The sequence below is a fragment of the Eurytemora carolleeae genome, unplaced genomic scaffold (genome assembly GCF_000591075.1).
Source record: "Eurytemora carolleeae unplaced genomic scaffold, Eaff_2.0 scaffold112, whole genome shotgun sequence".
Classification (NCBI taxonomy): Eukaryota; Metazoa; Arthropoda; class Copepoda; order Calanoida; family Temoridae; genus Eurytemora; species Eurytemora carolleeae.
In genome coordinates, this window is record NW_019396053.1 from 25,438 (window position 1) to 46,749 (window position 21,312).

Here is a 21,312-nt window from a genome sequence, read left to right on the forward strand (position 1 = left end):
GGATGAAGAATGATGAAAGACGGAAGAAGTATGGGGAGGGATGAAGAATGATTGAAGATGGAAGAAGTATGGGAAGGGGTGAAGATTGATGGAAGAAGAAGACGGATGGATTGAGAAGGCAGGTTAAGGGAGGTAAATGGAAGGGGGAAGGAAAATGTAAGGGAAAAGGAGGAGACATGTATTGAGGATGAATTGAGAAGGCAGGGTAAGGGATGAAAATGGAAGGGGGAAGGGAATTGTAAGGAGAAGAAGAGGAAATGGGTGGAGGATAGATTGGGAGGGCAGGGTAAGGAAGTAAAATGGAAGGGGTAGGGGGGGGGAGAACTTGCAAAATATCCGTTGTTTAACTTCCAAGTTCCCTGACTCCCTATATATATTCCCCACTGTCATAAAATAACCAGTATCTGGTCATAAAATGTCCGATATACGTTCATCTCTAAATGCTATACAGACTATTTTCATGTCATCATCAGCTTGTATGATCATTAACAATATTTATTGGTATTATTAGATTCAGACTGCTATGAAAAGTTGACCGGGTCGACTTTAAAGTGTTGCAACTCAGTCCTTAGCCTTTGATTTTACCACACTATACTAACTCAAATGCAATTTGTATATACGTAAAATTTGTAGCTCTAGACATGTACATTTTAAAGCTAAAAAGGACTAGCTTTCATGGCTTTAGTTTATAGTCAGTAAATAAAAAAATTCTGAACAATTTTAGTGTGAGAATTTGCAGGTACCACAGTGATACAATTGAAGATAACCAGAGCTGACAACTTTAGAATGGTGGATATTGAGATTAGTGCTTGATCCTCTCTTTTTCTTAAGATCGAGACAAATTAATCTTGTACTTGTATCCTGAAAATTTGGAAATTTTGCGTGCCATTTAAGATTATATTCAGAAACGGGAGAGACTCTCTAAATTAAAAAATTGGGTTTTGATTTTTCTCTACTATATATCCAAGAAAGAACGGCTTAGGAAGAAAATCAAAAGTGTGTCTATTGGATACTTAGATTAAGTAAATGGTATTAAGGATATCTCATTCTAAAGTTTTCAGCTTAGAGAACTTAGTTTTCATTTTCTTCTACACTGATATGGACTGTATGTAGAGTGTAGAATCAATGTCAAGGGATTCTCAATTTATAAAGTACTTGCATGTCCGATTCACAACGGTTCCACTTCCTTTGCTTTGTCTGATCAATTCTGTTCATCTCTTTCAAGGTTTATTCTTTTCAATTGTCATTTCTCACAAAAGTGACATTAGTTCCAAAAATGCATGTTATGCTGAGTGTTAAAAATGGGCACAACCCACCAAACCAGTAGACGTCGAAAAAACGTCGGAGTGACGTCGTTGTTGTTTAGAAATCGCTACGACATCAAGTGCACCTAAAATTGTCAACAACTCAATCTTTAAACTTCCCGGTAAAGGCCGACCTAAAATATAGCTCAACCATCCTAAATATATCTCAAAATGTTTTAGAGGTCGGAAAACTTATATTTTTAAAAGCATGCTAAGACCTTTAAAACTCTTATTTAACCAAACCGACCTAAAACACGTGCTAAAAGTAAACTACTTAATATTTCGATATTTAGGTCAGAAAATAGCTTTAGGTTAGAATCATCTAGGTAGGTTTATACGGCATCCATTCGAGAGTAAAAATAAAATAAAAAACTATAGCCACCATTTTACTAAACATGCTTGACGAGGACAACTATTCCCAATTTTAAACTAAATTGGTGCAATTTAGTTTGAACTACTGCCGTTTGAACTATTGAATTTTTTAGAACTACTGGTCGTTTGAACGATAACATTCTGTGCACATTTTAACTATTATTTTTGCTCATTTGAAAAATTAAAAGAAATGGTTCAATTGAGCAGAAAAATATATAGTTTATAAATAACCAACAAAATAGTTCAAATGAGCCAAAAAAAGTACAATTTAGCAAAAAAATAGTTCGAATGAGCAAAGAAATAATTCAAATGAGCAAATAAATAGTTCAAATAAGCAAAAAAAATAGTTCAAATGAGCAAAAATTATAGCTACAATGAGCCAAATAAGCTAAAATGAGCAAAAAACATATGTTCAAATGAGCAAAATAATTATTCAAATGAACAAATAGTTCAAATGAGCCAATAAATAGTTCAAACGAGCAAAAAAATAGTTCAAATGAGCCAAAAATAGTTCCAATGACCCAAATAAAAGCTCAAATGAGCAAAAAACACAGTTCAAATGAGCAAAAAAGCGCAGTTCAAATGAGCAAAAAAATAGTTCANAAAGGGGAGAAACTATGGGGGGAACACTGAACAGCTGATTTCTAATACAACCAATACAAACAAAACAAATGTACACACTACACACAGTCACACCACAACACAGCACATACATCTAGCTTAAAGTCTGGTAAATTCATAGAAAGAATTATATCGTTGCAATTGTTACATACTTTAGAGTTCAAGAAGAATGAAAAATTATTTACGTGATTCACAAATATTCGACGCGAAATATTGTGTGAAACCTCGTTTTATTCTTGTATAGTTGCAGTCTGCAGAAGTCAGTCTGAATCATTATATTGGCGGCGGTGTATCAAACTGTTAACGCCATGAATAACGTCACATCCCTCTGCCTAGTGATTTAAAAAACACTCACTTGTTTGTCCGCTCAGAGGTTTTAATTCTTATCTTTCACAATTACTCATCAAATTCACAAACTTACATTTTAGTTAGAATTTAATCTTTGGTCGGTAACGTCGATCAGTTCACAAGTTGATAGTCAGCTAAACATTTGTGCCAATTCACCCCCTCCCCCCCCCACCTTTTTTGGTTGATAGAATTCTAGCAAACGATTTGAGAAATGTTTACAATCGACGTAAAAGTTACACCAATGGTTTAAATATAAATACGTTGGGTCCACCCTAGTATACGATTTTTGGACCCCTCTCCCCTTTCCTATCAATGTTGTACATGAACACTTATCTTTCAGCAAAAAAATTTTTATTATTATTTACGGGTTAGGTTAGGTTAATTAACAGTTTTTGGACCGATTGCTGCGGCAAGGACAGTTTAGGGGCCGAGCGCCGCGGCTAGGAGAGGCTAGGGGGCCGAGCGCCGCGGCTAGGACAGGCTAGGGGCCGGGCGCTGCGGCCACATCGTATACTAGGACAAACACAACTCTGTCACAAGAGGGAATCATTTATAAAATTTTATTTCAGATATTATCTGCTCTAGCTGTACATCTACTCAATCGTTGTACATAATCAGTGTACGACAGGGCTTTTAATAAAAGTGAACTAGCTAAATTCAACGTTTTTTAAAGTACAAGAACATCAATGTTAATTGTTCAATAATGGAACAATAGAAGTACACTGGGTTTAGGGAAAGTACAAAAGTAGTATATTACATATTTAACAATAAACAAATAAATTGTGAAACATGATGTTGAATAGTAAAGTGAAGCATACACTGCACTGTATATGTGTAGTATCATGGTTATCCTTTTTTTCTTGGGCAACTGAAGGAATCAGGTGAAGTAAATAAGAATCGTCAGAGCTGGGTATTTATTTTCAAGGACATGTTTTTTCTTCCCTACCCACGGTCCCAGATCTTATATTTTCCCCAGTACAGTAGGGACGTTAGAGCTAAACCGATCATTAATGGTAGCCTCGAAAGCTTAATGTCTGACCAAGTTAGAGAACCGAAGTTATCTTTCTTAGTATCAATCAGATGAAGGTCTTAAAAGCACTGTTTTGAATAAGGCATGCCCCCCCTCCATCTTCGAGGGGTGGGGGGGGGTTGAAGCAGATAACCCTGAATCATTATTTTCATACATGATCCTCGCACCGTTTTTATCAGTATTTACAACAGGGGTTTTCAATTATGATATGATATGATACTTTTCACTAATGATTGATAAAAGAATTTCCGCTGAACTAAATATTGTGGGGTGGGGGCGTGAAAATTTTTAAGAAAGTATGCTCAAGAATTATTTTTCCTGCTTTATATATTTTCAGTTAAAAATGTTTTTCTTTTTTCAATATTTGGTATAAGATCAAAATTCAAACCATTTTCACATTTATAAGAATGTTAACGTTGACCTCCCAAAAATATTTTAATTATTGTTTAGGTTTTCTCCTACCCCTGTGGATAATATTGACCCCTGGATCGAATATGGAACCATTATAACAGTATTAATTATATTTTTAAGGTAAAGGTTTATACATTTAAAAAAGAAAATATTTTGAAGAGATTATTTGCTGTATAAATTTATTTAACCAAAAATAACTTTATTTCATGGTATTGGGGAAATCTACGTTTTCGGGGAAAAAATTTAATGAGGGAAATTATTAGTTTTAGGCATGAACTGGGAAAAAAGATGGCATTTCCCCCCCTGAAATATTATTATCTACAGTTTCATATTTTCTAGACCAAATATTTTGAAAAATGAACGTGTTTTTTTCAGATTATTGTCTTTCCTCGCCCTACCACAGACACTGTTTAACCTCGTTGGGCTTGTCAGGAAAATCTTCGGGATACTTTTAACATTTATTGATGTTTTTGTTTTTCATTGTTTGTTTTGTTTTTTATTGTATGTTTTGCTTTTTGTTGTATGTTTTTGTTTTTTATTTTATGTTTTGTTTTTTATTGTATGTTTTGCTTTTTGTTGTTTGTTTTTGTTTTTTATTTTATGTTTTGTTTTTTATTGTATGTTTTGCTTTTTGTCGGTCTGTTTGTATTTCAATACATATTAGGTTGCTATTTCTTTGGGTGGTTTGTTAGCTTGGTTTTTTATACTTCTGATGTGTGGCGGCTATGAAAGTCGTCTTTCCTAAGAAGAACCTTTTCGCGGCAAGTAGAAGAATAGAGGGAGTTTTCCAGAAGCCACGTCATGATATATATATTTTCTACTTTGTAAACTTAGATAAAAAATATAGTTAGTCGTTATCATTTCTCGTCTTATTGCTATCCGCCAAAGATGTTTTGTTTTATGAGTTGGTTGCAGATAAAGATAGTCATTTTGACCTTTTATTTAAAGATTGCGATTAAATGTCATATCGGTGCCATGTATTGTAACCTTTAAATACAAAAGAATTAGTCAACGTCCTTCTATCTGGTTTAAGTTTTTTTCCTTCTCTTTGGTTTAGAATATGTGAGCAGCAATGGTTCATGGGACTTTAGACTTAATATAAGTAAATATCCATCTATTAGCAGACATGTCCGATTCTCAACAGTACCCTTCAGCCCTGTAGATTAACAACAAGGAAGATATTGTCGGTTTTCAGCCCTGAAAACATTTAAATTATCTCTTTTTCCTTCTTATTTTTTATTGAATAAATCCGTTATTTACAATAAAGAGGACCGCAATTGAAAATTATCAATAATGAAAAACTAATAAAAGCTTGTTTTTATTTATTATTTTTTCCCAGACAAAGGTTTAAAGGGTACAATTGTGAATAGGACATGCCACTCTGTAAATGGAGGATCACTTGAAGTTAGTTGTTGGTGAAATAATGTAATTTCTTTGCTTTATTATTTGGTTGATTAATTGATTGTTTAATTGTTTAATCGATAGATTAATTATTTAGTTCATTGATTAGTTATTTGCTTTAATGTTTGGTTGGTCGATTGCTTGGTTGGTTGGTTGGTTGATTGATTGGCTGATTGATTGGTTGATTTGTTGTTTTAATTTATCTCACGTTGATTACCTCTAGTTTGAACGCTTTTCGGGGTAAGGATAAACTTCAATCTAGTCCGCTTCTTGCTCCCTTCATTTGTGTGAGGTAGCTTGTTAAATATTTTAATTGGAAAATATGTAGTTTTCTAGTTTTCAACGGTTTGGTTGGAACAAAGAAATAGAAATTATTGTAACATAATTGTTTTAAGCTCTTATTAATGCAAGTTTCCCCGAAAAATTTATAACTTTTGTTACGATATTTACCAAGGGGGGGGGGGGTAATTAAAAGATTGCAACCATGACGAAATGTTTAGTTACTAGATAATGGGACTCCGTGTGCTCATCTTGTTTGCTGGGTTTCCCCTTTTTTAATTATCAGTGGTTCCTATAACATGTGCATTATATGATGTACCATATTACAACAAAAAGAGAATTTCAATTAACATTATTAATTTTACCATAGTAAACAAATTTAGTGGGGGGGGGGCACGTGAGCCCAGTTCCCCCCCATAGTACGCCCCTGCGCTCATGTTCCCTTTGTTTTTCTAAAGTTAACCACACACTGAAATAGACACAATAAAGAGGACACACTTAATAGGTGGTTTGACGCCTTTTTTGACCTGCTAAAGTGAATACACTTAAAGCCTAAAGGGCGTGTTCTCAAAACATTCAAGGGGGTATAGGCTGATCCCGAATTGAATTCGATATTGACATATAAATAGCAGTGTCATTATTGGTCAAAGTTGTAAACGTGCACAATCAGAGGCGTATTCAGGGGGGGCCTTTGGTTCTCAATCCCTTCCCCCCCCCCCCACGGGTCAGTGAAATATGGGGTTTTTGGGCTCCAATGACTGGTGAGTCTGGAAAAATTCCTGAATACGCCTCTGTACACTATACAACCTATCATGGCGGATTTGATCTTTATGTCGCGCATTTTTGGACTAGTGATCTGATGGGCCCGAAGCGCATTTAATTTCTGTAATTTATATTATCTGATTAGTTATAAGTTAATAATCTTTTCTCTTAATTAAGGGTTGTAACACGAGGCCTGTATCCTAATCTTGTGAAGAAAACTGTAAAAACTAATATTAATACTCTTCTGGATGCTGGCATTGAAAACTTCGTTCTTCAGGTAATTAATAGAAGTTTAATCATTTTTTTAAATTGAAAGTTAAATGTATCAAAAAAAAGTTTATTTGAAAATAACATCTCCCCAAGCTAAGTGGTGGGAAATATTTTCGAATTTGGGAGAAAATGTTAAATCAGACTTTACTGGAATTTTTTTTAATAATAATGGAAATAGATAAGTTGCAATGGGTATCGGAGATTTGACTTAAATTCTTGTCGACATATTCATTCGATATATAACTATTCTGAAAACAATAATCGCAAATCTGCTAATTTTTCGTCAAAAGTTGATAATTTTTGGATAATGGATGATTAGGATTACTCCAATGCAATAATCCTATTTTAAATTTAAGCTTTAAAGGAAAAAGAATTTTTTAATTAAATTTTTTGCTGAAAATAAGTCTTGTTAAGGTGGTTACAGATAAGAGTATAGGTTTACCGCAGGATAAAAGAACAATCGAAACTGTAGTTCCAACTTCATATAAAACTAAATCAGGGGCCCTAAACAAAGCCAGAGCCCTTCAGTATTGTTTAGGTATGTATCAAGGGTCCTAGTTTTTTTCTAGAAAAGATTGGAATAGCTTTTTAATGATGTTATTATGTTACTTGTTAAATTGTCAGTAATGATAGCTTCATCTTTGTCTTTCTCCCTTATTTTAAAAAAGTTATAAAGTTTTTTTTTCGTTTGATAATTACATTTAGAAAATCAAATCAAATATATAAGTATATAGTTGTCTCAAGCCTATATAAATGAAAAACAATTGCATATTTAAAACATATTTATGTCTCTTAAAATGGGAAACATTAATAACTAGAGGCTACCCCCACCCCCCACTGGATAAACATAACAAGCCAATTTTTGGTTGAGGAACAAATCTAAGCTACTGCTTAAAAAGTTTTGAGGGGTCAGATTAATTCAAAACTTGTTGTCAAAATAAACGTCAGTCTAATGCCAAAAAAAACTTTCTTGTGAATTTCATAATAAATTTCCCTTAATTAAGGAACAAAATGTCTTGAATCTTTTTGACAATTTCATTAATTATTAATCCTAGAAAAGCGCTAATTTTACTATGTTTTATGACCGTTAGATATTTTAGCTTTTAGCAATTAAATGGCGCCCAAGTAAAATACACTAGCGTTGGAAATCCTAGTAGCATTTTGGACCGGGCATAACATTCAGTAAATGGAGGTTCACTTAAAATTACGCCAACAGTCCCTTTAAAGTCTCATACTTCTGCTTGTAGAAGATGATGTGAGTGTGCTGGGTGAAGAGGATTGGATTGTTCACCTCGATGAGGAAACCCTGCTCACTGAGGGCTCTGTTAGGAATAATTTATTTTCATTTATCATTATAGTTATTTTTGCGTTTTTTGCCCCCCCCTCCCCCCCCCTCCTACTGTCTGGCATTATTTAAAAGTATTTTGGTGATTTTTACTAAAGTACTAAGAAGGCATATATTTTTAGATATATGTAAGTTTTGTTCTAAATCCATTCTTAAAAGTCAAATTAAAGGAGCCAGAAGCTGCCCACTTCCCGGGCCGCGCATATCTTTCCATGATGAGGGGGACCGCCCCCCCTTGTTTTCAGGCATGGGGGTGTTCCCTCGAGCGACTGCTACTGCCCGGTAAAAAGTTTTGTCCAAATCATCGCATAAAAAAATTTGTCCATTCCGCAAATAATGTTATAAATGAAAATTAAACTATCAGAGGGATTTTAAACTTTATAACTGATGGAACTCACAGCTTTGGTCAAGGTCTCATCACCTACGCCAACAACCCCGTCAAGTTCAAGTAAGAATATTACTCAACAAACATTTGTTTCATGATATTTTAATGTTTGTATATTTTTTTTAGAAGTTTCAGCAAATTTTTCCAGAATCGAATTTGTACTGTAGCTGACAGCTTTAGAGTTGCGGATGATATGGGAAAACTAAGGTACAGAGAGAATTTTTCTCTTCGTTTTTTTCCGCCCCCCCCATCCACCATCTAGACACCCCTTGTGTCTTAGTGTAATATGAAAAGGTTTTAATGTTTTAAACGATAATGATAAAAGAACATTTTCAAGGGGTGTTGCTATTTTTTGAATTTCTTTTTTCTTTCTTGAATGGGACACCAAGGCCTTAAATATTTGATGAACTTTTTTAGTCAAGTTGTGTTTTTTGATTTTTGTATTTTTGGACTAAAATCTAGCTTAAAACTTTACAAGTTTACAAAGAAATAAACATTCTGTGGCAATTTATATGATCCCTTTCACTGGTTGAAATTTTGAAAATTCTTGGCGGTTTAAATATTATTTTTACTTGAAGAATAGGGACGCGAAGCTTTCTGAAAGCCTTTTATGAAATAACATTTTTTTTATTAAAGATAACTTTTTTAGATGTCAGCTGACATACTTTAACAAACCTCTGTTTGGCTGGAAGGGATCTTACGTTATAAAGAAGAAAACCAAATTATGAAATAGGCTGGTTTCATAATTGACCAATGATCATTTCACATAGACTCTATGCCTTCCACTTTACAAACGATGATTTTCCGTTATAACTATAAATCAAATGATGTTGTTATTCACCTAATTCATTATAAAGTTTATTTAACAGTTTAAAAAATTCGAAATTGAAATGAATAGTCGGGAACATACTGTATTAATGTACTCTACTGCATATAATTTGTGAACATTTACATGATTTGTACACTTTGAACTCCCTTTCAGGCTGAAAGGGACTGAAAAAATTCATATCGAGAGATTCTCTAAATTCCTCTCTCTATATTCTATTCTCTATGCTTGAAAGACTAATCTTCAAAATATTTACCTCCGATTAAGGTTTTTAATAAAAAAAAAATAATTTTTCATATATATTCAATGTTTGTAGGCTGGAGCTGAAAAAAAGGTTTCCTTTGACTGGGGTCCAGACGGATCCAAAGCAGAGGATTGTTTCTTCGGGATTGTTGCATTGGATCAGGGTTACTCATTCGGATTCATTCAGGTCAGTCATCAGGCAGAAGTTAGAAATAAATTTGATTTAACTGAGCCGGGAACTCTTGTAATGTGGATATTGATATCAATGATTTATCTCGATATTTTGTTTATCTGCAGATTTATTTAATCTTGTGCCAGTTTTGGGAATTTTAGCATTTCCCTAGAAACAATACCTAGATCCACAGGAATTGTTCAGCTATTAACATGATGGGGCAACATCAATTCTCCATTGCGCACCTCTTTAATACACATGAGTCTCTTATATTCTTTATTTCTGGTACAGCGATACAGAGCTAGGACCCGTGAACTGAAAAACAATACATCAGTCACGGGTTAAAATAAATAATAAATTAGTATTAGTTATTCAAATAAATAAAATTAGCCAAGTTTACATTAAAATTTGCTCCAGGTGTGCTAAGTGTGATTAAATTGTAACAACAATTATGAATTGAAATAACACTTACAATGTGCTAAATGTGAATAAGTTGCGACAAATATATATAAATTAAAGTAACACTTACAAAGTTGATTAGGCCGGAGAATTTAATANTCTTTCTTTTCCTTGGTTAATTGTCTTTCTATTCCTTGGTTGATTTTTCTTCTTTATTGATCCCATTATTGTTTTTGTTTTTCGTTGATTTTTCTTGTTTTTTCTTTTTTCATAATTACAAGATTGATATTTTTCAAAATTGAATATTTATAAATGTTTATCATCAAATCTAAGAGTCCCTTATTGGATATTGGATACAAAAGAAATAAAGTAATAATAATGGTTTAAGTGTTTTTAAAAGTAATAATAATTATAATTTTTTTCAATAATTTTTATTCTGGAAATATATATGGTGGTAATGAAACATCCAACTTCAATTCAATAAGTTTTACACTCTTATGATACTTTCCCCAATGAAAAATTATTAATTTTCATTTGCTCTGCCTAAATTAATGAATATCTAATTCTAAAAAAAATACTGTGTCTGTATGAGATATTCAATGCTTATTTGGCTCTATTTAGGGAATTTACCTTGTGTGCAGATCTCCTCTGATCCCTCTTCGATCCAAACTGATCTTGTCGATCTCTCTCGGTAATATGTGTAACAATTAATAAAATGATCAGGGATGTTTGTTTTTTCAAAACTTCATCTAAATAAGGGGGGGGGGGGCAATTTCCCAGACTTTTAAGAAGTGTTTTAAGAAAAAGTATTTTTAACAAATGAAACTAATTTGAAAGTGTTTTGATCAAGAAAGTAATTTCTAAAATGAAGATATGGAAAGGAATAGTTTTTATAGATCCACAATTAAAAGTGCCCACAGGGGATATTGAGATCAAGCGATTGGAATCATGATTATCCAACAGAAAAGTTCCCAGCTCTGTAGTCTTTAATACTAAATTTAATGTCTTATTTGAGGGGCATCATTAATGCTATTGTCCTTTTATTTAAAATATCACTCAACTCTGTTTAATTATTTGTTGATTTATTTTCAATCAGTAAATCACAGCCAACAAAACCTGTGTTTTAACCAAGTATACAATCGATAAAAGAAGAATTAACTGTGGTTTTGAAACCAATATTTATAAAATCTATATTCAGGGTGAGATGCAGGAAAAAAGTCCTTTTACATTTCAGGATTTGTTTAAGCAGAGGAAACGCTGGATGCAGGTTATTTATTTTTCTTTCTATTCCTTGGTTGATTTTCTTTCTTTCCCTTGGTTGATTTTCTTTCTTTTCCTTGGTTGATTTTCTTTCTTTTCCTTGGTTGATTTTCTTTCTTTTCCCTGGTTGATTTTCTTTCTTTTCCTACAGACTTTTAAGAAGTGTTTTAAGAAAAAGTATTTTTAACAAATGAAACTAATTTGAAAGTGTTTTGAAAGCTACTAAGATATTTTTTACCCCATTATCTCTTTTTTCTAGCCTCCTGGTTGACGATGCCGTTGACAACCTCTAATGTTGTTCTGACCCAGATATACCCAATGTCTGTTAGTCCAACAATTGATTTTCTTCTCAGGTAAAAAAAAAAATTGTATTTTAATTGTTTTTGGCCCGGGATTACAATATGACCCCTCATTTACAAGAACATTTTCAAACAGTTATTTACTTCTTTCCAAACTTTAAGAGACTGTAAGAGTAATTTAAGTAACCCTCATGCAAACATGTCAATACCTGATCCACAAATGTACCCTTGAAACCTTCATCTGATCCATGATGAAGAAGATATTGTCGTTTTTATAAGGTTAAAAATTTAATATGATCATTCCTATATGTTTTCCTGCAATAGAAATGAGCAATTCTCTTCTGTAGAGAAAGCTCTAAACTGTTGTGAATCGGGCATTGCCACCCATGTATGGAGGTCAACTTTAAATTACCCTTACAGTCCCTTTTAAGATTGGAATTAATATGCAGTCTATTCTGCACTTTGTTTACCCTGTGTTGAGTGTGATATCCAACAAATTAAAGGAAAATATGTAAGGGTGAATGATAAATTTTAGGACTCCCTTCTTCTGTAAAATTTTGTTTGGAAAAATTTCACTGTGTGCTGTAACAATTTGTTTTGTTATGAATTTTTAATTTTAGACTACTAAATGATCATTTTTAAATAAAATAAAGTTCTTAGTTGATTGAGAGGATTTGGTTGTGCAAAAAAAGTTTTAATTGATAAATATTTTATTTTCTTACTTCCAACCTTCTCCGCATCCTCTTACTATAATCTTGCAGGGAAGAATAAGTTGAGTTGATTATTTGTTTTTGATCTCCCTTGTTAACATCCAGAGAGCTCGAAAATTAAATTGAGTTAATTGTTTGTTTTTGATCTCCCTTGGCAACATCCAGAGAGCTCGAAAATTAAATTGAGTTAATTGTTTGTTTTTGATCTCCCTTGGCAACATCCAGAGAGCTCGAAGATTAAATTGAGTTAATTGTTTGTTTTTGATCTCCCTTGGCAACATCCAGAGAGCTCGAAGATTAAATTGAGTTAATTAATTGTTTTTGATCTCCCTTGGCAACATCCCGAGAGCTCGAAATATTATTCTTCTCTCTGAGTCTGTCTGGTCAATTCTGTCCAACCCGCCACTCAAAAGAGTCAAATCAGTTAATATTTCTTAGCATCAGAAATAAATAATACAAAAATGTCTTTAAAGGCTTGGATTAAGGTCACTTGCGTCTTTGCATACATGTGCCTTGTTGCATTTGTCCCTGAAATGCCTAGCATCTATACTCTCTGCATTAGCTGCTTGGGATTCTGTCTCACAATATCAGCATCTGTCATTCTCATACACTTCTTGAACACTAGACCACCTGCACAGAAAAATTTGCTGAACCGAATTCTAGTTTTATTAACCGGAGTTCTTAATCTGGGAACTGTAAGATGCTTTTTGGTGTCAGTTCTTGCCTATTTCTGGAATTCTGAGCTCAAGGCAGTAACAGATGCCTACCCTGCCATCATTGCTGGGATATTTTCTGTTAGGTTTTACACTATCATGGAAATAATAGTAATCTGCATCTTGTCTACTGGAAGACTTCTACTGTTTTCAAATCCAGCTATCTTCAACAACCTAGCTCCATTTGCTACACCTGGTGCAGTATTTGCTGGTTTGTTAGCTTTGGGCATTAGTGCACTAGATATGGTTTTATTATCTTTTATGTGCTCTGAAAATCCAAACACATGGATGTTGTTCATATTCAAATCAGAGGCAGGAATTAACAATATTCAAAACAATGTCATGAACAACACTACAAGGATCATAGAGGATGATCACTATGCTAACAACACTACAAGGATCATAGAGGATGATCACTATGCTAACAACACTACAAGGATCATAGAGGATGATCACTATGCTAACAACACTACAAGGATCATAGAGGATGATCAACTATGCTCACTTCCACCTACTATTTATATTGTAATAACAAGTATTATGATACTAGAAACATCAACAATGGTCTACATATTCATTAAGGAATATAAAAAACTTAGGAGAAATAAAGTGAGTCATGCTGAACCATCTAGGCCTGTAAGAAGCGAAGTAATTTGGAATCAAAGACTTATTCAGCGCTCTGAATCTTTACCACTTTTCAAGCCCAAAGTCAAAGAGAATCTCAGAAGATCTTCTTTACATTCGGTTCGAGGAACTGCAGTGGATATTTGTGAGGCAGAAATCGTTGTTGCTGTTCAAGATATCTCTACACTGACTTCACAACTAAATTCAAACAATGCTGGTGCGAACGAAATCAAAATACTTGCCAAACAAACCTTTCAGAAACATTTCCTTAAAACTGCCAGTTTTTTAACAACTTTTTCTCTGGCTGGAATGTTAATAAAATGTGTTTCCTTTTTAACTGCTGGAAGCTCCTTCAGAGCATTTCCTGAAATAGCAATGATAAGATTAGTTGCATATGTTCCGCTAGTTCTGATCATTTATTTTGATAAGGACATCTTGTCTTTTATTTCTACTTATCTTTGATTTTAAATTCTAAAAATCCAACTTTGATAAAATATGTGTTTTTATATTTGTTTGTATAATAGTTTTATGTTGCATAAAAAGATAATTTGTAAATAATGCTCAATCTTTATCTTTGAAATAAAATGATGTTAGAATGTTTATACATATATTTTTTGGTAAATTTTAAACTTGATAACTGATTATTGTTACAAATATATGACTGTTGTTGTATTTAATATAAATTTTTTCTCTAAATTTATATTAAATAGAAGTACGCTCTCGAAAATAAGGATTAGCTTCTTTATAAACTCAATATTAAAAACATAATGATAATTTTTTGAAAAGAATTTTTCACAGAAATAAATTTAATATCTTCAAGTGCGCATCAATAAAAATTTAATTATGAACAAAAGGCCAATATTTAGAAATCATCTAATTTCTGATCAGAAGAAATGAGCCTAAAGGGAGTGTTTACGAAAAATGAAAGGGTAATAGGCTTAATGCGATAAAAAAGCGCTTTTGATCGCTACTAATCTTACTTCTATCTGTTGCGTCTATAAGGAGAAAATTGTTAAAAACGACTAATACCGAAGAACGTAGTGTCCAAATAAATTCAGAAAGATTCAACTTTCAACTCGGATCGTAAACAAATCAATTTAATTCCAAACAAATCATTTAGATATTACAAACAATAGTCATCGATTATTTTTCGACGCATTCGTAAAAAGTTGATATTTCATAATATTTTGTATTTTTCATGATCTGATAGTTACTTTTGAAAACATTTATTCCTGTTTCGAGGATTTTTGATAATGAAGACGACATTTTCATATTTTCCAGGAATGTTTAAAAATCCAGCGCCAGCGAAAATTATTTAAAAAAAAAAATCAAAAATATTATGAAATATTAATTATATACGAATGCGTCGAAAAATAATCGATGACTACTGTTTGTAATATCTGAATGATTAAACTTTATATAAATATTTAATTTGAAATAATTTATCAAGCTAATTTAAATGAAATAAAAACTTACAAACTGAGAGGATAAGGTTTGAAAAGCTCAGATACCATTGTTTAAAAGTTTGTTTTAAAGGCCTAAACATCTGGCCGGTTGCTAAGATATTGGGACTAGAAACTAAAAGCATTTTATTCTAATTCTGTATTTTCGTCCAAATGTAATTTTGTATAATTGTAGAGAAGTACATGTTCTACTTTTAAATTAATTTATTTATCATCAATCGGATGTTTATTTTGGTTTTTTAGTTCAGTTTGCGTTTGTCTTAATTAATCTTACTTGATTTTCGTTTGTTACCCGTATCAGCGATTGTCCAAAAAATTATTAATTTAGACTAAATAAATCAATTGTTCTATTTTTTATCTTCATTAAATTTGTGTGTATAGCAAAAAAAAAATTCTGAATTGTCTTTTAGGTTCGTTTAAGTTGACTACTAAATAAAATCTTTGTTCAAAATTTTTTTTGTCTAATCACGAAAATTTCATTTCTTCACAAAAACCATGGCCACCTTTACTCGAAAAAATAGTTTATAAAATACGATTTTTGATTATAGGTCTTTTTTCTATTCATTTGAACCATGTCAGATATCAAGACTACATGCTATTTGCAGAACCATTTTGATTTGTCACAACTTACTTTGATGGGCAGCTAGTATTAAGTTAAGCGCACTAAGATCCACAGAATGTTGCCAGTGTACTGTTCAAACATATACATTGTACAGTTCTCTATTGTTTAGTTTGATTGGAGGAGTACCGCTGTACATGTACATGTTTGGGTACATAAAACAGTTTCCCATCCATCGGTACAGCTGGTTTAGATCTGTACTGTCTGTGATAGAGATAGCGTTAGCCTCGGTACTCAGGTAAATAAATAGATAAATAGAATTTTTAGAGAATTGGGTTTTTCATATATATTTATTTATTTCCAACAATCACCATTTATTAATAAACATTATTTTTCAATCAGAGTTCTGAATCATAATTGAAATTGTTTGTTTTTCAGTATAATAGTTGAGAATCTAGCAGTAATCTGCATGTGGGGAGGAGACTGGTATGATTTCTATATTGTAGAGAAGGATAATGAATCTGAACAAACCTCCCAGAATATTGTGTAAATCCTCGAAAACAATTTTACCGCGAAATTAGTCCCTACACTGGTGACTGTACACTTGTACGTGAACAGCCAAACCAAACTCAAGCGCGTTAACATCAAGCCAAAGAAAAATTAAAATCCTAAATTAAACCAACGATGCTTAATTTCAGAACAGACACTACTCTGGTGTTTAAGTTAGTATTAGTTTTATAATAACTATTTATAACACTGTTATTTTGGTTCGCAGTGTGTAAAGTTTTTGGATAGAAATTTACTCTTTATCGAGATGGTTCAAGCCTTTTCAGATTAAAATATAATTAAAAAGGCGAGAACCTTAGAGATATAGAGAAAATTCCATTGACTTTACAGTACGTCGTGCCAAAATAATAGTGTTAACGGTAATTTTATGAGACTTTTGTGTACTTGTCTTATTTCAATAGCTGTTTCTAGATCAAATACGCCTTGAAACAAAGCAGAAGTCAGAATATAAAGTTGATTTCAATTTTATTTTCATTTCAATTCAAAAAAATATTTTGGAAATATCCTAAATATTTTGGAAAAAATCCGGGAACCAATCAAAACATTATAGCACACGTGTTATAATGTTTAGCTAATTTAACTTTATAGCAAGATGATTACTTTAAGCACGTTCATTATGAAATTCACAATTAAGTGAGTAATTATGATAAAGTACACAATAGTTTCATAAAAGAATTTTTGGAATCTTTGTCTGTTTAAGATAAGCTGCGTTTGATCTTGTTTAAACACGCATTACTAATTTATAACATTAAAGCAAAGCAAATAAAATCAAGAATTCGAGAAAAATTTACAAAGCACAATTTTTTAAATATGATTATTTCTCGCAACAAAAGTCAAGCATATAAAACAAATATTCTCATTGTATAGTTTAATGCCAAGGATAATGTTAAAAATGTACTTTAAAATATTTACAGAATATTAGACCGGTGAAAGTACTAATTCTTATCACGCAAATCTGCCCTTTTAGTCAAAGTAAATTCAACCTGTATGAAGCATAAAGTCTGACCGCGTCAACATTGTTGCACCGGCTCGGAAATTCAAATGTGCTACGGCTGCCCGTTTTATCATCATCATTTTTTGTCAAAAAAAATTCTCATAAATTTCTCCTAATAATCCTAGGTTTTAATCTTTTTAAATTTTGCAATCTGAAATGCTTAAAAAAATTTATCCGCATGTTTAATGTACATAAAATAATTGTTCATTTGTGGTTCAATATGTTTAAAAAAAATCGTTCCTGCATACTTAAAACTACGAAATTTCGGCTAGTCACTATAACATTGTTTTTGAAATATCCTCTAGTTATAAAAAGATATAATCACTTTATTTGAAAAATCGAAATTAAAATCTAGAAAACACAATTTCTTAGACTTGAATATTTTTCCTAAACGTTATTTAGTTATTTCTAGTCAATAAACAAACGTTTCGAGAAATTAATGATCTCTACGGTAAGACTCCTAATTTATTTCATCTTCTGCGTTAGAAAACTTATATTGTATAATGAGTGCATTTTAGGAATTCTTTAGGCACTTCGCGTTTTATGTGAAGTATTATTTGGCCATTTCTGTAACACTTGGTACTTTGTTCAGTACTATTCTACGTACTTTAGGATAGTGTACACTGTACAATGTTTATACAGGGTTGCCCGTAAAGGATGAGACTTTCATGACTACCTTAAACTAAAAGTATCCTAGTTTAAAGACTGAAATTGGTTGCATGGCTTTGATAATCTAGCCTGGTTTTATCATATCAAATTAATTAACAAAGAAAGTCTCACATTTTGTGGGTAACCCTGAACAGTGTACATATTAACATTGACATTATTAAAGGCCTAGAAATATTTAACCTCGCAACTTATTTCGCACAAATTTTGCACAATTTTATAATGTATTGTTAATTTTAGTTATTTTTTGCATTTGTTGTAATTTATTTGTATTTATCGTTAATTTATTCGAATAAAGTATTAAATTAGGTAAAAATCATTCTAATCAAATCTATGAATAATTCTAAAAGATTTTCTGATTTTTTAACAGAATAATTTTCAAATTATTTCTTCTTTTTTCGCTTATTGTTATGCCTAAAACTAGATGAACCATTCATTAATTTTTTTCAAAAATTTAGATATGGGTTTTGAGCGCACAACTTTATTTTTAGAGTTTTCGGTTGAGATTTTTTTTCCGTGGATCCGCATATTTTTGCGGATCAGGAACCAGGAAGCCAAAATGTTTCGTTTCTCAAGCACTGGTTTTAAGTCTCATTGAAATGTATGAAAGTTGAAGTTCAATGTTATAGTTTAATCTTTGTGACTAGTGACTGATAATCATGATATTACCGACGACCGTTGAACCCTGAAAGTTGACATACTGATTACAAAGAAGATTACTGACATTCTACTCTGCAACAATAATCCAATCTTAGATTACACTTATTTCTACTCAGTCTATAATGTATAACCTTTGTGAAAGCCGGTTAACTCAGAAAATCAGATATCTTCGTTAAGTTTATTATATAACAAATGCTTATATGACAAAAAGAAGTACGGCGGGACCCGGACACCTGTGTGGGGGGTGGGGGTATTTTTGCATTGACACTTATTGTCTTTGTTGGAAAAGATGTTTTGCAAAATGCATTGGTGAGACAGTCTGTCGGGGGATAGAGGCTGGAGNGGGGAAAGTCAGCTGCAGATCTGTAAAGAAGGGTATAGGGGAATATCTGAGGGGAATATCAGCTGTGTAGTCTATACTCCATGCATCTATATCATACAGTTCTGTTATTCATTCTATAATTCTACATAAGCTGCAGATAAAGTCAGAATGGCAGACAAATAATATCTTCTTTTATTGAAGAAATATAAATTAAGTCCTGATGCACATGCAATTTTCATTTGAAATGATGCAATAATATTTTGCAATATTTAAATTCTTTGGTTGTAAGTTATACTAAATACTTTCATTTGTCCAATCCTGGATCATTGCCTTTGATAACTATAAAAAAATGTTTCTATGTTAGTTATCAAAAAACTAGCCTTAGAGTAAATGCACAAACCCTTGATTTATTGAAACATGCGGTAAATTTAGCGAAATAATGCGAAAAATTTATTTTGTTCTTGCGATATCCATTTCATCATTATAATTGTAATAATTTTTTTTGGTATTGAAAATTCCTTAACGACAGAGACACTGAAATTAAATTTGCTGTCCTACGCCTACCAGTACAATCTTTTGTTAGGGCATACAACAAAATAAAATCTTATTTTGTACAGATGATTTAGTTTGCTACAAGTCTAGTTTTGCGCTCTTATTGTGCATATTATATTGCCTCAGAAAACCATAATTTTACCAAATTATTTACAAGTGTTTGCAAAGAATTAAAAGAAAATGGCTCCACCGGAAGGAATCTACCCCTCTACTATTTCAGGATCTGAAAGCATGAAAAACCCCAGGTATAAGAATAAAATCCACTAATACCTAATTAAAATCATTATCTCGTCAATGCATGCATGTTAAAGATTACGTCTTGCTTCTCCATACAAACTTTTTATTCTTTAATTCCTCCATTATTTTTGCAGCAGAATTCCGCAAGTCAATAACCAATCATGCACAAACAATTTACATGATAACCAATTTTTCCAAAAACTTTTTGCTGAAACATATTTCCGATCGGGCAAAATTTTCGATATTAAAAATCATGGTGTTTCTGCATGAAATTATGAATATTTTCGATATTAAAAATCAGGGTGTTTCTGCATGAAATTATGAATATTTTCGATATTAAAAATCATGGTGTTTCTTCATGAAATTATGAATATTTTCTGTAAAAAGGGTAACGCAAGACTTTAAACTTTGGTAATCTTCATTCAAAACGATTAAATATAATTTTTAAATTAAAAATCATTTGCATACACAAAAATATCCCCAAAGGTATTGAATAGTTCTTGCGCTCTTGATAACTTTGAATGGTTTAAGATTGACTTTGCTAATTAAAATCCTAATTTTTAAATATTTTTAAAACTTAAATCTACTTAATATGCTAAAAGATGTACTATAAGATTGAACATTTTTTTATGAACGTTCTCAAATCGTGAACTAAAAGTCGTCTTTACTTATTCACTTGGATAACCCTGCTACAGGATTAACAAGGGGCTGGCTGCTGGAATAGAAGAACGCCAAATTCTGGGAATACATGGCCTACTCCCACCAAGGTATAGTCCGGAGTTCAGAATACATGGCCTACTCCCACCAAGGTATAGTCCGGAGTTTAGAATACATGGACTACTCCCACCAAGGTATAGTCCGGAGTTCAGAATGCATGGCCTACTCCCACCAAGGTATAGTCCGGAGTTCAGAGATAGTTTTGAACGGTTTAATCCCAACTAAGACGGACAAAGATATTACGGGTTTTAACTTTAATTTTGAATACAGGGTGACCCATAAAAAAATGAGACTTCAATATGAAGAGTCTATCCTATTTTTCTGTTAAGTCTTTCAATGGTATACTAGGGAAAAGATAGAAACAAGTTTTCCACCAGGAGGAGGCCAAGAAAGATTTTATAAACTCCGTGTAGTCGTAGCTAGCTCTAAAGTATAATACTTTTTAGGTAAACCTGTATTACAGTGATAATCAGAAAACTCTGGAATAGGGAGACGACTTTAAAACTCAATGAATTTAAATAGTGCAATGAACATGAGACAACAAAAGTGTGCGGTATAAAAAGGCCCAATTGACTTATCAACTGATTTTATAATTTACTAGAAAAACTATTTGCTTTGTAACCCCATCAAATGCTATTTATTATTGCTTTAATGTCGTCTTCCTATTCTATAGTTTTCTGGTTATCACTTTATGACATTTTTTATTCATTAGATTTGTTTTTTATTCAGTCTGCAAAATGTTAATTCTATCAAGAATATAAGCCCTCCATCAACATTTTCGTGACGGGGGGGGGGGGGGGG

At 32.3% G+C, this 21,312-nt stretch overlaps 2 protein-coding genes across 2 annotated transcripts; both read left to right on the plus strand.

Annotated features, from left to right (window-relative positions):
- Positions 1–2,384: 2,384 nt before the first annotated feature.
- Positions 2,385–18,339, plus strand: LOC111705822 (beta-1,4-mannosyltransferase egh). The gene is made up of 17 exons (XM_023478505.1): positions 2,385–2,406; positions 3,215–3,526; positions 4,126–4,206; positions 4,462–4,518; positions 5,711–5,779; positions 6,706–6,805; positions 7,213–7,336; positions 8,046–8,127; positions 8,508–8,591; positions 8,655–8,735; positions 9,178–9,229; positions 9,671–9,784; positions 11,367–11,435; positions 11,648–11,781; positions 15,969–16,094; positions 16,235–16,518; positions 17,730–18,339. The coding sequence occupies exons 2-16, from the start codon at positions 3,435–3,437 to the stop codon at positions 16,344–16,346; spliced, it is 1,377 nt and encodes a 458-aa protein (XP_023334273.1). The 5' UTR covers positions 2,385–2,406; positions 3,215–3,434; the 3' UTR covers positions 16,347–16,518; positions 17,730–18,339.
- Positions 18,340–19,342: 1,003 nt separating this feature from the next.
- On the plus strand, positions 19,343–20,741 carry LOC111705714 (uncharacterized). The gene is made up of 2 exons (XM_023478359.1): positions 19,343–19,802; positions 20,490–20,741. Exons 1-2 carry the CDS (start codon positions 19,738–19,740, stop codon positions 20,734–20,736), a joined length of 312 nt encoding a protein of 103 aa, XP_023334127.1. The 5' UTR covers positions 19,343–19,737; the 3' UTR covers positions 20,737–20,741.
- Positions 20,742–21,312: the final 571 nt, after the last annotated feature.